Source organism: Seriola aureovittata, chromosome 8, assembly GCF_021018895.1.
Source record: "Seriola aureovittata isolate HTS-2021-v1 ecotype China chromosome 8, ASM2101889v1, whole genome shotgun sequence".
NCBI classification, from domain to species: domain Eukaryota; kingdom Metazoa; phylum Chordata; class Actinopteri; order Carangiformes; family Carangidae; genus Seriola; species Seriola aureovittata.
In genome coordinates this window covers 5475456-5492297 of record NC_079371.1, presented here as the reverse complement: position 1 = coordinate 5492297, position 16842 = coordinate 5475456, and the positions used below count along the sequence as shown (strand labels likewise).

At 42.5% G+C, this 16842-nt stretch overlaps 1 protein-coding gene across 2 annotated transcripts in view; it reads left to right on the top strand.

Moving 5' to 3' along the window:
• Positions 1 to 7888: 7888 nt before the first annotated feature.
• The window catches only part of LOC130173761 (complexin-2-like), a 56684-nt gene continuing 47730 nt past the window's right edge, over positions 7889 to 16842 (top strand). Inside the window, exons 1-2 of one of the 2 annotated variants that reach the window (XM_056383234.1) lie at positions 7889 to 8197; positions 9233 to 9351. In XM_056383234.1, coding sequence (XP_056239209.1) covers positions 9321 to 9351 — 31 coding nt within the window. In that variant the 5' untranslated portion in view covers positions 7889 to 8197; positions 9233 to 9320. Of the gene's footprint in view, positions 8198 to 8622; positions 8825 to 9232; positions 9352 to 16842 lie in introns of those variants that run through there. The other variant, XM_056383235.1, reaches the window with a different exon arrangement.

Below are 16842 nucleotides of genomic sequence, written 5' to 3'. Positions count from 1 at the left end.
CTTATGTGATCTTACTTAATTCCAAACATAGGTTCATCCATTTTTAACCTAAGCCGAAGTCTAATCAGCCAGAATAACTGAAAACACCTGCGTGGGTGTGCAGGTTCCTGAACTGCACTATAACAAGCCTAGTAGATTGATGTATTTTGTGCTGGTGTTTGTGTATTTCACATTGACCAGCAGTGACCAATTAAACTGTGGAAATGTTAAAAAAAAAAAAAGGGTATTCTGACTTGAGAGTTTTATTCATCACGGTTGTAAAACACAACTTAAATGAATACGGAAAAAAAGGGTTTGATTTGAAAGAGTTTGATTACAGATTACATCTGCTCCATTCGAAAAGAATACCACATGACATTTTGTTGCTAAGCACGATTACTCAAAATCTATGTTTTTGTTGCATAGCAACATTAGTTGAGTGTTCTGTACTGTGTATTGTGTAGAAGCATTAGCAAGAGTAAGACATTTTTGTAACATGATGGTTGTGGCACCAAATAAGAAAGTCATACCCTATGTTCTGATACCTCATAGTAAAAGACCTCAAGATGTAGTTTCAGCCCCACTACCATAATCATTCTGAAAAAGATTCTGTAGTGAAATGAAAGTGCACGTACTGAGCCACTGCAAAAGAAAAGCTGTGTGCACATTTGTCTGTTTCTCTCTGTAGCCTTCCCTTTGGCCACAGTGAGCTGTCAGAGGTGATGGAGAACAACTGTTACACTTCTCGAGTCGATTCCCACTCAGATTTCCAATTGCTGGAGTTGCAATGATTGACTTATTGACTCCTGTGTACACAGAGTCAAAAGGTTAAGCTGCTGAAGCTATGGTGCAGCAGAGTAACCTCAAATTAACTTGTGCAATTCAAGAAAATCTGAATGATGGTGTAAAAAGCAAAAAATTATTAATTTAACTTTCAGGCTCTTTCTCACATGGTAGCATTAAATCCAGACTCAGAAGGCCGCATGCCCTCCACTACCAGCCACAGGTGTTTGACAGAATTTCTTTTGATTTACTGGCTTCCATAATCCCATCTACTTCATCCTGCACAATAAATGTAAGCACTCACAGAGACTTTTGATTCTGCTGAGATGAAGAATACCATTGATATCCTCCAGCCTGGATTAATCCGCCAAGCATTGGATTGTTTTCTGAAAAAAGGGCTGTCTGCATCTCAACAAGGCCTGTGGGTGGCATTTGATGGCCCAGCTGAACAATTTGGTTTTATTATGAAAAAAAAAAAAAAAAAGTCCACAACTCCAAAGCAGCACTTCATGGTGAGTAGTTTAATAATGCAAACTCAGTCACTGTGAATGTGTATTAATGAAGCTTCAAGTCCTCCTGGTGTACACACAATAAAAAGCTACAACACTAACGGGACTGACACAGCGGGGATTATTTGTCAGCAGTTATCTCTGGTAAAGTGTCAAGCTCTGTGTGTTGAATATTGGCAGGTTCTGTGACTTGCAGCTCCATTGAACGGATGAATTTTGATTTTATCATCTGCAGAGAACTGTGTGTGTGTTTGTGTGTGTTTGTTAACTTTTTAATTTAGGGTTAAGACTTGGGTTTAGGGGAGTACACAAAGACTACTCTGTTAAGTTCAGTTTTTTAAAGTTGTGGACCCAAATGTGGTAGAAGTAGAAGTAGAAGTTTATGGTAAGACTTGGTAATTGATTTGACCCAAGGTGTTGGAAGGGGTTAGGGGTTGGCAAGGGCCAGGGCAAGTGAGGGTGTGAAAGCGGTAGAAGTCTGAGCTGGAGTTTGGCATACAGACAAGGGCTGAGCAGGCAAACCAGCACAGGTAGATACAGGACTGACCGGGGAAACCACAACACATTTTACTAGATAGAGTCACTGAGAAAACCTGGGAGTGTTGCCATAGCGTTACATCACAGAGGCACTGAACAATGTGCCAGAGAACGGAGTGAGGGGTCAGGGCTTAAATGCTGCTGCTTGTTGATGAGCTGATGAGTCACAGGTGAGTTGATGGGAGAAGAGAAACAGGAAGCCACGCCCTGGTAGACACACACACACACACACACACACACACACACACACACACACAGACCAACAGGGGACAAACGCAACATAAGGGAAGGGGGGAATAAACAGAAGCAAACACTAGAGATGAGGGAGAGCTGCTGCCTAATCATAACATACTCACTGTAAATACTACTTCCTGTTGTTTTTAACGTAAAGTGAAGTCATACATGAACACACCAATTTTAAAACCTGTCCTTCAACCACCTGACCGTGCTCGGACACTGCATACAAGACGCACTGATGAAGACCTGTTCTGTTGTTTTAGTTGTTTGTCCGTACCCTCAGAGACCACGTGTAAGAGCAGAGCAGTGGCACGTGCACTTGGCCTTCTACGTCATGGTAACAATAATAACCACTCGGTAAAGGTTGTGAAGTGATCGTGGTTTGGTTTAGGCAGGAAAATGATTTGATTAAGCTCAGGTTTGTTGTCATGGATACGAATACAGTTGTGGTTTCACACAGGAAACACACAGTGGTCTACTGTGTGAAAATCCCATGTTTAGTTCCCCTCCATCCACCACAACCGCCCCCTGTCGCTCTTCACACTACGTCACCTGACATCATAATGGCCGCGGCCACTAGAGGTCTTCCTAACAATAATAATGATAATAATATAACTATTGGTCATAATAAGCTGCTGGCACTGATGAGCTATAGTGTGGAAACTTTTTACATTGATGAACTTCCATACATATAATGAGGTTTGTTAACGATAGAAAAAAGAAATATATCCTTCTTATATATATATATATATATATATATATATATATATACATCCTGATATATATATCCTCCTGGCTGGTTGCGAGCTGTTTTGGTCCCACTCCAACCATCATTGCTACTGTCTACTGTCACTTTTGTATTGTTTTTATTTTTATATTTCATTTTTATTGTTGTTAATTAATTCTTAATATGTATTTAATCTCAATTTGTGTAACTGTGTACGGTGTCCTTGAGTGCCAAGAAAGGCGCCTTTAAATAAAATGTATTATTATTATTATTATTACATCTTCTTGTGTTTGGAGGACATTTGGCAACAGTAACCAAACACAAACAGTATAGTGTTTGCCATCATCCTCCAGTATCCAGGTCACACAACTCATCCTCTGGGGAAATCTGCGGGCTGAGTTCAGATCAGCAGCCTCACCTGGGAATAAAAACAATACGTCAGTGCTGTCCTGCTGGCTTCCCATGTTGATTAACAGACCACCTTGCCACTTAAATGCACAGATCAGCTTTGGCAAGTCATTGGGGAGCGTCTGATGCCTGTGAGTCAGAGCGAGCATTGCTGTTCTGCCTGCACTGGAAACCAAAGATGTATCATTACACTCTCTGTATGTGTGTGTGTGTCATAAGAGAAGATACAGTGAGAGAGAGAGAGAGAGAAAAGAGAATATAGTACATTAGAGTTGGCCGGAGTTGCATTAACAAGACGTCAGGGGAGTATGTGTGAGAGAGAGGGGAGTGTGTGATAGTGTGTGTGTGTGTGTTTTTGTGCTCATCCTCACAACAAAAGTACGTCCAGGAAAAGGTGAGACTTCCCTGTTGTTGCTGCTTTATCAAAGTGAATTCCAAGGGTTATTGAGGTCACAATCAAGACCCATCACTCTAATATTAAACTATTTTTTATTCCTTTCTCAAAGAACTCTGCTTGGCATACTTTTATTCTGCTCATCGATGAAAAAATACACCACACTGGGAACTTGCACTGGGAACTGTTGCAGCCACCACAGTTGATCTTCACACTGTTTGCTTGGATAACATTCATGTGTGTGATACACAGAAAACATGAACAAGTGTGCTAACTTTATTTTGGTTTTAAAATACTTTTGTTGGCACTAAGATGTCATGAATATCTCTTAAAGACAATCGTAGATTTGACTTTAAGGTACGTACGTTTGTTTGACTTTTTTTTTGTTTTATAACTTGCTTGTAACCTGTGTTAACATCTGAAAAACACTAAAAAAGTATATTTGCTGTATGACCGGCAGATTGTTCGCTAAACTTAGCCATCTAATGTACAGTACATAATGGGTAACGACTGACCATAGCTGACAAATGTATAATGTATAAATGTAATAAGAAAATTATAAGCTATGATTTTCAGCACAAATCAGACAGTGAACGTCGTTTCTTCTTTCTGCTGTGAAAATGAATGTTTGGAATCAATTAACTGAACAGGTGAATGATTCAGCAAGAAAATGTCATGTTTGATATTTCATTTCAAACAAGCACCTGCTGCTGCTTTCTTGTTTATTTGCATTAGTTTCACCATCATTTGGCTAAATACACTAACTTCAAGGGTGACCACCAACGCCAGAGAGCCTGAGGTCGGCAGGGTCAACGCTACACGCTCTACTCATACACACAGCTCCATAACCGATCAGTAAAAATCAGGAGATCAGAACACATAATGCAAATCAAACAAATTCAAAGTCCCGCAGGGTGTGCAATACTGCCACGACAGAAATGGCTTAAAAAATCACTTAAAGTAAGTTACTATTGATCTCCATCAATAGTCATTTCAGAGGCTGATGGAGGGAACTCATGGAGGCTGGTGGATTGATGCAAATGACCTCTGCTTCGGCCAACAGGCGTCCTGGGGGGCGACCTGCGGCAACAACCTTACTGTAGTGTGACAGCTGAAGTTAATAGAAATGAACAGAAAGCAGCTGCAGCTTCATACTCATCATGTCCAAAGAATGCAATACAGAATATAGATCTGTCAGCACATCAACAAAATTACTCAACATACTCTTTTTTCTCAGCACTGATGTGATCTGTTAACCTCATCATGAGTATGTAACTGAACTATTCATCCAAATCATCAATCAAGTAATATCTAATCATATTTAAAACAAAGAAATTAGACATTTACATTTTACATTCTTTAAAAATAAACTTTATTTGCACAACATAACCTATATTTGCTTCACATTGCAGTTTAGGTGACCAGTTGTAAATTAAAGACATGAGTCAAAGTTATTATGCTAATGTTTGCACTCTCTAAAACAAGTGTACAAAGCTGCTTGAGAAAGAAAGAGGAACCAGACAAAAAGCCACCGCAGGGCCTGTGTGCAAGTTGTACTCAGCATGTTGTGAAAAATGCAAAGGAGAGGTCACTTTGAAGTTTAAGGACCTGCAGAAATCCATAAAGGTGACATCAGTAAGAAATACAGCATGTGCTCATGCTAATCCACACAGATGGTCTTTAATGCTTTATGTCAGAGGGAACCAGAGGGATGAGAGAAGGAAAAGACTTGATGTTGGTAAATCCAGTCCTTGGTTGTGCTGCTTTAGGTGTCTTTTTTATCTTTATTGGACTCAGTCTTCACACAACCTTGACAGCACTAAGTCTCTTGATTCTATGTGTGTAAACCATTTTAGGAAAATCACATCAGTGCAACAGCTGGAGACTTGCGGCTCCAAAGAGTTTTATATGCATAAAAAAAATGTGCTTCTACAAACATCACATTCACTTTTTTAAGCCAAAAAAAAACTTGCATTTCTAATATGTTTGTGCCTTTTTGACATTGGCTCAGTTTCAGAGTTCAGTTTCCCATGAGACCAGGGTCATGGCTGTAACCTTTTAATTTTGAACCCCTATGTGCAACCGTTTCCACCGATGACCAAACCACACACCAGGTTTAACGTACCTCAACCCTTTTCTGATGTAGTCCTACTTATTCTAAGAATAACACGGGTGTATTTCAATATAGAAATCTTGCCCTGTGCTGCTTTAACTGGAAGAAAAGAATTGTAAACAACAGCTGTATGCAAGCGGTATACTTTGCTTTTATTACATCATTTTACACCAGCAGGGACTGAGTGAACTCAGTCTGGCTTGTCGGGAGAACTGATGAAGTTTAATTACCTTGAGTCTGGAAGACTGTGAGATGTGAGGTGAGATAAAAATGAAAGCAGGGATTAAAATTCTCTACATGCAGCCTAATTCCAGGAAACATGTCAAGTACCCGCTACACGACTGAATAGTGAAGGGTCTCCGAAGTACCAAACCAAAGTACATGGGAGTCTAAATGAGATACAACTGAAAGGGTGTAAGATGTGAAATTTTAGTGTCACAGCTTTTCATAAATTTATGGAACTATCATCTATTAGGATACAGTTTAATATTGTATTATGTTTGGTGTCACTGAAAAGATCAGTTTTAAACCTCCTTGCAAGAAAGATTCAGATCAGGAAAATTTGTCATGAGCTGGGAATGAAAAGGGCTCAAGTGTCATCACAGACTGAAACAAGCTCAGTGAAAATCATATCATGTTGGCCCTCACTGGGTAGAGTGAGACATCACCAGTATTCCCTGCGCCATGAGCATGTATGTTTTTACTTGACTAAGCATTGTTTAAACTCCAAAAACCTACGGTCAGATTACGGTCCCACACAAAATCAATATGTCAAATACACAAGACGTCCATTTCACCTGGAGCTGGATTTAAGACTCTAGAAAGACTGATGATGGCCTAGAAGGCCCCTTTAAAATCTTTTTAAAGGTCCCGTATTGAATAAAGTGAGAGGTCAATGTCTTTTTTGGCAGGTATAGGTTCTATATTAATACTGTGAAAGTATCAAAGCGCTCAGTCCATAGAGAAATGGACACAGCCTGTATTCAGAAACTGAGCCTTAAAACGAGCCATCAGGGCTTCTGTAACTTTGTGATGTCACAATGAAACACTCACCACACTCAGCCATGCCCTAAGCCCCACCCACCTGGACCCACCATCCAACCTTGCAGGATTTGGTTTCTCTGAGTGTTTTCCTGCAATCTGCTATATTTTTATTCAGTCACTCAGAAAGCAGTCAGCCAACAGTTAACCTGTTACTAGAGCTCCAGAGAGAAGCCTGAGAGAGCAGATGTAAAACTACACTCAGATGGTTTTTGGTTCTTAAAACCATATATTTTCTTATAGATATCAAAACTTCAAAATAAAATGCCAGTAAAGTGTAAAATATGGGACATTTTTAAAGTTTGTCTCCCCTGTTGTGTTGCAGTGATACCAAGTGCAGCTTATCCTGAAACAGTATTAAGTATTTTTTAAATGCAACAAAAACTTTCTTAACATTTGTTTGACTTGGCATTTGTCCCTAATGGGAGCATGTTGGCATGCACCGGGCCACTTTTCCATCAAAATGCCCTTTATCTGAAACCTTTTTTGTAAACCAGGGGATATGTCCGGGGCGTAACAGCAAACTTTCATGTCTCTTTTTCCCATAGGCCTAGTATTGATGCCTCTCTGATGTGCCACAATGTAAAAATAACTTAACCCAGAAAAGGTGTTTGCAGTTTGCCCCCGTCCCTCACACAGTCTGTGCACACCACTGGCATGCTCTGATGTCTCTGAATACTATAGTGCAACAATGGGATATAAATATAATAAAGAGCAATATGATCACCATACATTAACAAGCACCACATACACACCAGCATTCCCTGCAGAAAGATGAAAGGAAGCCTATTGGAACATTTTGTGATTTTCCACGTTGCTCCACCTGGATGTAAACCGAATGCAACACAGACAAAACCAAGAGACACCAAGCGACAACATATCCCCCCCGTGTCCACCACATACAGTATCTGTTCTATTCTGCTCTTCCGTTTTAAGTGAATTCCCGAGTCCCTCTTCCCGTTGCAGAGAAGGGGGGCGGGCTGTTGGACGGAGCAGCCATCCATCGTCAGGGCTGAATAATTGATCTCTCTATCGGTCAGGGGAACGTTAGTGGGACGTTTCTCTCCCTCCAGCCCTCCATGTGATTCAGTCGCTCCTTCCCATCACGGTGTGAACGGCAGCTGCTTCACCCTCCGCAAACCACCACCACTACTACACCGCCCCCCCCCCCCAATTCTACTCCTCCTCTTTCTCTCTACGTGTGTGTGTGTGAGTGTTTATGAGTGAGTGAGTGTGTGTGCAGGAAGACGAAGCGGCAGGCAGTAGGAAGCACCAAGGACGTCCTTTTTCCAGCCCCGGGGAGCCAGCCAGAGATGCAAGGGACGAGCAGTTAGATTAGCCCGTGCTGCTGTTTGCCTGCTGCAGGATAACTTCGCTCCGGAGGCGGCTGCGGCTCCAGCTCTGCTCTCTTGATCCTTGTTTGGTGTGTTGAGTGTGTGAGGAGGATTTCATCCAGGCGCCGGACGGAGGTAAATCGATGCTTGATTCGGCTCCTTCAGTGTTAATTCAACGGTTTGGGGAGCTGTCCAGCCGCGGTGGTGCTGAAACCAGCCTCTGATCAGAACGAGGAAGTGCATGTGTATCTCTGCTTTCACACCACCTCTTGTCTCTTTGCACGCAAACGCGCAATCGGGTCGTTTTTGAACATATTTTCCGCACATTCACCGCACATTTAGCTGTAAACACGCATGCATGAGTCTGCATTGCTGCTTAATTAACGCACTGTACGAACAGCTTTCTTTTTCTTTTTCTTTTTTGATGCCGGGGTGGGATGGCTGGGTCCAATGTCCCTCCAATGGAGAATGGAAAGTTTTACCACATGATCAGGCAAAAATGCACAGTGTGCAGTGGTTCAGTCCGGCGTCCACATGCATGGCAGCAGACCGTCCTGCAAAGCTGAGGACTGGCACCGTGCACTTTTTCTCCAAACTCGCCTGGCTGCGGGCAAAGCTTTGGCCACATAGAGGTTATTACTGATTGTCGTGACACACACATACACTCCCCGTCACTGCATGACACCAAACACCCACAACTCTCCGGATTCTTTAAAAAGCGCCACATTTGCAAGGAGACAATGAGCCATAGCTGCTGATCTGGTCAGTACATTTTAGATGTTTGCTGTGCTTTCCGTTGTGTTAAGGTTGTGTTTGAACCACTGACCTCTGTGTCCTTCAGTTGGCGCAGTGAAGAAACGTGCCTATCACACATGCACAGTCTCTAAGCTCATATGTGACTGCAGGTTGTAACTGTAACATTTCAGAAATGATCCTTTAATATTTCTACAATCTTTGAATATTTAATTAGGAGCGTGTCTGTAGTAGCCTAAAGTGAGTTTGTACCTAATGGCATTTAAGTCATTATTATTCCAGTATGGAATATGCTGTATAGTCATTGCTTTTGCTGTCTTATTTGATGAAATGTTAAATTATAGGATTATTAAATTTAGTATTATTGATTCTTTTTCATGAGGGAAACATCTTTGTTTTGGTCATTTTTTTTCTCAGATCTGGCAACCAAGGACTTCTACTTTTCTGCAACTATTGAATGTAACATCGCTTGGATAAGGAAGGCAGGGAATTAAAAGCCATCGTCATGAATTTCGTTATGAAACAAGCGTTGGGAGGTAAGTCTGACCTTTTTCTCCAGCCTGTATCTGTGAGCACGTCCGGTGATGCCCTGTGCTTTTTCCCGGAGGTGTTATTTTGTCTGTCCCAAACTTTTTGATATTCGGTGCCTTCCCAATTTGCTGCACAAATTCACACATCATTACTCTCCTCAGTTTTAGAAAGGTGCAGTTAATATTTAATTTCTCATCTCATGTTTTTTTTTGTGTGTGTGTGTGTGTGTGTGTGTGTGTGTGTGTTTTTCCTTCACATCTGCTGCTGGCTCCCTGCACACATGGTGCAGTTGACCCCTGGGGCAACACTGAGTACAACTTACTGTAACAGGCTGGTGATTTGTAACGTAGACTGAAGCGCTGTGGCCACAAGGCCATTTTGTGTTCCAGTGAGTGCAACCTGCTTACCAGGAGGTGTTAAAACGGGGTCTTTGCCGCGGCTCAGTCTTATACCGTTAATCAGGCTGTGTGTGCCTCCTCTTGACTGGATGCTGCAGTGACTCTGATCTCCACATGCTGAGTCCACACATTCCACCTGAAGGGAAAACAAGATAATCAAAGCAGAATCTAATCTTCAATAATTTCATTCCAGCATGCAGGCATGTGAATGATTTTCTAATTGCTTGTGCTGCAACGACTCCCTGGACATGAGATTATCATAACGGAGCAATGAATTTTGAAGGAGCATGAACTTGTTATCATGTATGAATATGCAGATGGTGCGGTAGAAGGTAAAAGGACCTAAGTGGTTTTAACAGAGCTGAGATGCTGCATGATTTTGTCCACAGCGGAGCCCTTAGAGTGAGTGTGTGTACGGAGCAGGGTGAAAATAAAAGCCTGCTCTGCTGCTGCTGCTGGTATCTTCATGAGGTGATTAAACTCTGTGCTGAAATTTCTCTGTGGTTCTCAAACAGAAAAAATCAGCAGTGTAAGTTATTAAGAGTTTAAAGTCCGAAACTAAGCTAAGCTGCTTCACCAGGACGGTGTGGATGTGGTTTTATCATATTTGATTGGAAATATCCAACCTCACGTGTTGCTTAAATCCTAATTGGTGCACCCAAGTCAGCTAAGGCCACGGCCACTTAAAATCGCCGTGAACAGCACTGACTTTGGCAGAAAATCGTGTTTATGTAAAACCTCAATGGCCTATGACATGTTTTCATGGCCTTTAATATTTATATTTCACACTATTTCACACTTTGCCTTTTCCGAAATGGCTTCATTAAAATCTACAAAGCTGCTGCAACTGTTGCGTTATCGGAGCCAGGGGATGATGTAACAACAGAGTACAGTTCACACCCCGTCTCCTCACAACAGTTAAACTTTGGTTCTTTTAAACATGAAGTAAATTTGCCTTAAACTTGACGCAGTGCAGCCACTTCATTGAACAGCCACTGAATGTGAAGCCTCCTCTGCCTTGTGTGTGTGTGTGTGTGTGTGTGTGTGTGTGTGGTTTAGTTGTGGCCAAATATCGACACAAACGACGTAAAAACTCTGTTCGACATGTGAAGCGTTATTGATACTATGTTGATGTTATTTTATGACTGAGCTTGTCGTGACACCGGTTGAGGTGTTTCTCAGTGTTTCAATAATACCACAACGCTGCTGCAGTGCGTTGCCTTTTCCCAGTGTTTACAGTTTCACAGGACAAGATAGGTCTTCCTGCTCCTCTTCAGTTTGTCCAGTGAAGGCTTCCTGAAGGAGCAGATTGATTCAGAAACATTAAAAACATATTTTCGCTGCCGGTGAGCGTGCTAGCGGGAGTCCTGGGGAGCTGCGGGCGCCCACCGCCGGGCTCGTACAAAAGATCCTCTTCAATAAAGACAAGAAGTCAAATCCGCTGAACTGTGCATAAAAGAGATTTCACACATGAGGAAAACCAGGCCGTCGGTGCCAAGGTCTTCACCTTAGGCAGCACGTTCTTTCCATCTTGGGGAGCAGGGTTTTTTTTTTTTGTTTCCTTCTTAAGGAGTAATGAGTTTTCAGTGTGCAGTGGATTAGCTGTGGGCTATTATCTCACTTCTCTCTCTCTCTACACTCCGAGGAGAAACTCACACTCCATCTGCTCCCATCTAGGCCGTGATTTATTTTTTTTTAATTCTGTCTGTTTCGTACAGTGCAGAGCAAGGTCGTCTCACCAGGCACGCATGAAGCACTCGTCTCCGTCACCCATGACCTTTACTGCCAAGATGAGAAGTTCCCAAAGTCTCTGGTGTCTGTGACACCCAGAAGGCTCACCCTAGGAGAGCATCAACAGTTTGTACTGAGATGTAGTAGAAGACCCTGCTAATCCTTTGTAAAGTTTCAGCCCATTAACCACCATTTATGTATATTTAAGACTCACTACATAAATAATCTTGCTTGTGCCGCCAACTAGTGGCAACAACATGCTTTTTCCGCAACCTGTGCGACACAGGTTGCAAGTGCAACAGCCCACAGCTGTCATCGTGGGTGTGGTCACACCAGGAAAACATGTATTTCAATGGTCAACAATCATATAAATTGCTAATGAGGGCCAAGTGAGACTGGCAAGAAAGGTTACAACTGTAGCAGATGTCTAAGATATGCCAAGTATCCATATAACTGGTCTATTGCTGGTTCAATAACTTAATTCAAAGTGAATTGGAGCTTTCCGTCTTATTGACTGGGACCCTCGTGGAACCACTTAAAGGACTCCTCGAGTCCCCAGACCTCAGTTTTGGAAGCACTGGCCGTAGCTTATCAGAGACATGTAGAGAGAGGAGTCAGGACAAATGAGGAATTGATTCAATCTGCCGGGCAGTTACAGCACTGTGTGTGTGTGTGTGTGTGTGTGTGTGTGTGTGTGTGTGTGTGTGTGTGTGTGTGTGTGTGTGTGTGTGTGTGTGTGTGTGTGTGTGTGCAGAGCTCTTATTGCAAGAACGTGAAGCAGTGCAGGGAGAGAGAGGGGAGGATTTATTGCAGATGACATCATCAAAAGTGCTCGTAAATAGAAGTCAGCTTTCTCACCTCTTTCTCTCCATGAGACTACGACTCCAGCTCCTCCCTCCTCCTCCACCTCCTCCTCTGGCATCTCTGCCTTCGGCCTCGGAAGAAGAGGAAGAGGAGGACGAGGAGGAGGTGGAGGAGAATGAGGTGTGGGAGGAGATGAAAAGTGACAAATTGATCTTTAAAACTGGGTGTTATATCATCAGCGGCTGACAGCAGAGGTTGTAAAGTCGCAAAGCACTCTGGACCGGCAGAGGCTGTAATCGCTGTTTAATGGGAGATGTTTTCTGTCCTCGGCAGCCTCGGAGTTTCTCTCTTTCTCCTCTTTACTGCCCCCTATTTCTAATCATCCCTTCATTCATCATTTCTTTCCTCGACTCCTATCTCCCTCGAACACTCCCTCCTCCTCCCTCTGACCTTCCTCAGCTTCTCAGTCACGTTTTTTCCCTACCTTTGTTCTGCCCTCCGTCGCCACCTCTCCCACTTCCTCATCGCTCCCCTCCCATGCTTGCACACCCTCTCTCCTTTTACTCCATCACTCTCTCTATCGCCTCTTTGCTCTTCCATCCTTCAATTTAACTTTCCTTCCCTTTCTTTCCTCCCTACCTTCCTCCGACGATTACAGTAAATCTAAAGGGCGAGGCACAGAAACCTCAATCAGGCGACCACAGGGGAAACTGGGATCTGTGTGTGTGTGCGCCTGTGTGCGTGTGTGTGTCTGTGTGTGTGCAAGAGAGCGAGAGAGGGCAGAGCAGCAAAGTGTGTGACAAACAGACATGGGAGACTGGGGTGGGCCTTAGTAGTCGGCTTTAGCTGGCATTAGATGATAAAGTGAAAGTGTGTGTGTGTGTGTGTGTCTGTGTGTGTGTGTGTGCGGATGTGTGCGCTAACCCAAGTAAGGTGGAAAGAGAGATGGTTGATGCAGCACAAAAACATCAAATCAAACCTTCTGACACACTGATTAACATACCCAAGAATGCACAGAAACACACACACACACATATACACACACACACACACACACACACACACACACAGGGGGTCGTAATCAGTGGGATGCGACAGACCTCCCCCCCGGTTGAAAACCACAGCAGGGGAACCAAACCACAACAGAACAGAGAGCAGCTGCAGTGAAGCCTTCCACACACATCTACTGGAAGAACATGTAAACACTATGTAAGACAACAAACTTGTGTGTGTGTGTGTGTGTGTGTGTGTGTGTGTGTTTGTAAACAGGAAACAACACTGAATAATAATAGTGGATAAACTTCAGAGCATTTTGGCAGAATTCATATATATATATGAATTCTTCTCACCTCATGGTTTTCTGTTGAAGCTGTTCTCTGTAATGAAATGATGAAACAACTTTTTGCTCCAATTGTATTGTCAATGGAGCTATTTGTAAGTTTTGCTATTGCTACATAGCTAACATTAGCATTGGCAGCTGTTTATGTGATAATGTAGAAGGAACGTTGCGAGTTCAGCATCAAACTTAATTCCTTTACTCACCAAGAGCTGCCTCCAGCTGTGGAAAGCAACTGCAATGTTAACTCTTGTTTCTATCACGTCTTTTCTACTACTGAAGTTAGCATGCTAACCAGCTAGCCCCAGCTCGACCTGTCACTTTCTGATAATGACTACCTGTAGCCTCCAGTCTGCCCTGAAGACGCAGCGCTGCTCAGAGGGCGTATTAAAACCTTTTGTTGCGTAAACATGACGATGGCTGAAGCTCTTGTTAAGTGACAGTCGCCACCACCCGCTCCCGACAAGAAACCATGTTCAACGGCAGAGAAAACTTACAAAAAGCCCCTTTAATGAAAATAAATACTTTGAGACGATGTAAAGCAGCTTTAAGGCACATTAGATATATGTGATGTGTAGGTGCCTCTGACAATGATGTGGTTTTAACCTTTATTTATTCTGGGCATTGAATTTACTGAGCACAAATACCTCTCTCAGTTTGATCTTCTGACCAGTGGAGAAGATGGGCGTTGACGTTTTTTGGTCGAACACACTTGAACTGTTGTAATAAAGATCAGAGAATTGAACCAGGAATCAGCATCAGTTACAAGCTATTTCTCGAACATTAAGGCTACTGCTGCTCTTTGGATTTGCCATTTGAAATTTTTAGGAATTTTTTGCCAGTTTTTTTGGCTTAAGATTCCGTTGTATTTTGGTATCGATCTGGAGTTCAGATTAATGTTAACTGCAACTAGGGAATTAACAGAGATCAAGCTTTAGATTGAAATGAAATCAGCTGTTTGTAGGTTTACAGCCTTTTACTTCATTTGCCATCAGAAAGCTTGATGTGTGTCTCTTAGTAACATAGAATTAATTATCTTGAAAAAATTGCAATTTAATTTGGAACAAATTTTGTTATCAATAGAATCATCATGACAGTAAACTCATATACACATTGCTAGAAAATCATTTAACTGAGAAAATATTATTACCAGTCAGCTTAGTTTCCCTACACAGCAACAGCACACACACACACACACACATACAGTATATGTTAGCTAATGTGGTCCTAGTAATAGACGCAGTTATGCTAAAACCATGCATTAAGTGTAAAGTGTCATGACCAATATTGATAGTGTAACTGTGAAACTGTATTCTGCCGTGCACGACGTGGTTCCCTGTGTTCTGGTTGTGCGGTCACACAGGAGATAAAACGTAATTATCCTGAAGGATTAATTAGGATTAGCAGAGGAAACCCTGGAGAATATCGCAATATGAAGATATATGATTCAAGAGTGACCTTACAAACCCCCCTGGTGTATGGACTGCTATTTGTTTACTTGTTCAAAGAAAGAAAAAGTACAAACACTTGTTTGTATTTTTTTGCATCGTGAGAGGATTTCTTTTGTGATTTCGAATCAGACTTTTTTTTCCACACATAATGGACATCCCTTCCCTTGAAGCTCGTACTTAAACAAACCTAACATCTGTAAATCAATGGCTTCTACATGCCCTCTTTTGCATGTCCTCCCTCTTTGCTCATCTTTCTCATCTTCCTTTTTTCTCTCCCCCTCCTTCCCCTCCATATCCATCTTGCTCTGTCCACTCTCTGCTAATGAGCCTGGCATTGACTGCGTCTTCTTTAGCTGCAGACATGGCCTCCATCCAAGAGCTGTGGGACAGATTCATACACACTGTCTTTGTGCAGTTGGTGTAATCACTCTTCTTTGATTTAAACTATCAAAACATGGCCATTGGATTTTCATAGGTCCTAAATATTCGTGCTTTTTCCCACGATTGTGCGTGTGTTTCATACCTTACAGGAGTTGACCACTTAACCACAAGCTTAGATAGCATGACATGTAATTTCTGTATGACACGAGCTTCCTGCTGGATTTCATATAACACCGCAGCGCATGGGTGGGCAGTGTCCGTGAGCAATTCAAATGGGTTTCTTCTCACTTAACTGGCTTTCAGCTGACTTGGCATGTAAGAATAATGTTTTCTGGTGGCTATCAACCCATTTTAATGCAACTCAGAGAAAGGAGTCAAGAAGGGAGGCTCTGTATAATCTTGATGAATTGATGTGCAGTAATGAAATCTTCCCACTGTAGACACCTCCACTGCACAGCACAGTGGCTCTTATCATTTATGGTGCAGAGCCACTCAACAACAGCCAAACCAGATTAAACCCAAATCTGGACTGAAATGTTGACTGTGAGCGCCTGATTTTTAATTTTTGTTTCATTTTAACAAGAATGGTCAAGTTCATTGCAACATTTCAAACTGAGTAAACAGCACAGTCAACCAGATATCATTCTTATATACATCCATCCATTTTCTGCTGCTGATCCGAGGTTGGGTCGCGGTGGCAGCAGATCAAGCAATGTAGTCCAGTCCAGTAGCAGTAGTCCATGGGGGAATCCCAAGATGTTCCCAGGCCAGATGAGATGTATAATCTCTCCAGTGTTTTCTGGGTCTACCTTTAGGCCTCCTACCACTTGGATGTGCCTGGAAGACCTCCAACGGCAGGCGCTCAGCAGGCATCCTAATCAAAATCCCAAACCACATCAAACTGGTTCCTTTCAGCGTGAAGGGACCAGCAGCTCTACTCCAAGCTCCTAACCCAATCTCTAAGGCTGAGCCCAGATACCGTGCAGAGGAATCTAACTTCTGCCGCTTGTATCCGCAATCTCATTCTTTCGGCCACTACCCAGAGCTCATGAACATAGGCTGGTAAATCCAGAGCTTTGCCTTCCGGCTCAGCTCCCTCTTCACCACAGTGGTCCGGTACAACGCCCTCTTTACTGCTGCCACTGCACCGATCCGCTATGAACCGAAGTTCATAATAAGACAGTCAGCGGTGATATGGTTAAAGTTCCAAATATATGTGGGATTTATAAGCAGGAGACATCATTCATTAATACCTGTCACTCTTAGTTGAACAGAAAAAGTTCAATTAAAAACAAGTTCAAGTTTGCTAATTTTTAATTATGTTAAATACAACAAAATCTTTTAACCATTAGTTTTTCATTAAAGGTGTATTCCACCAGTTTTCCCTCGAGGAGA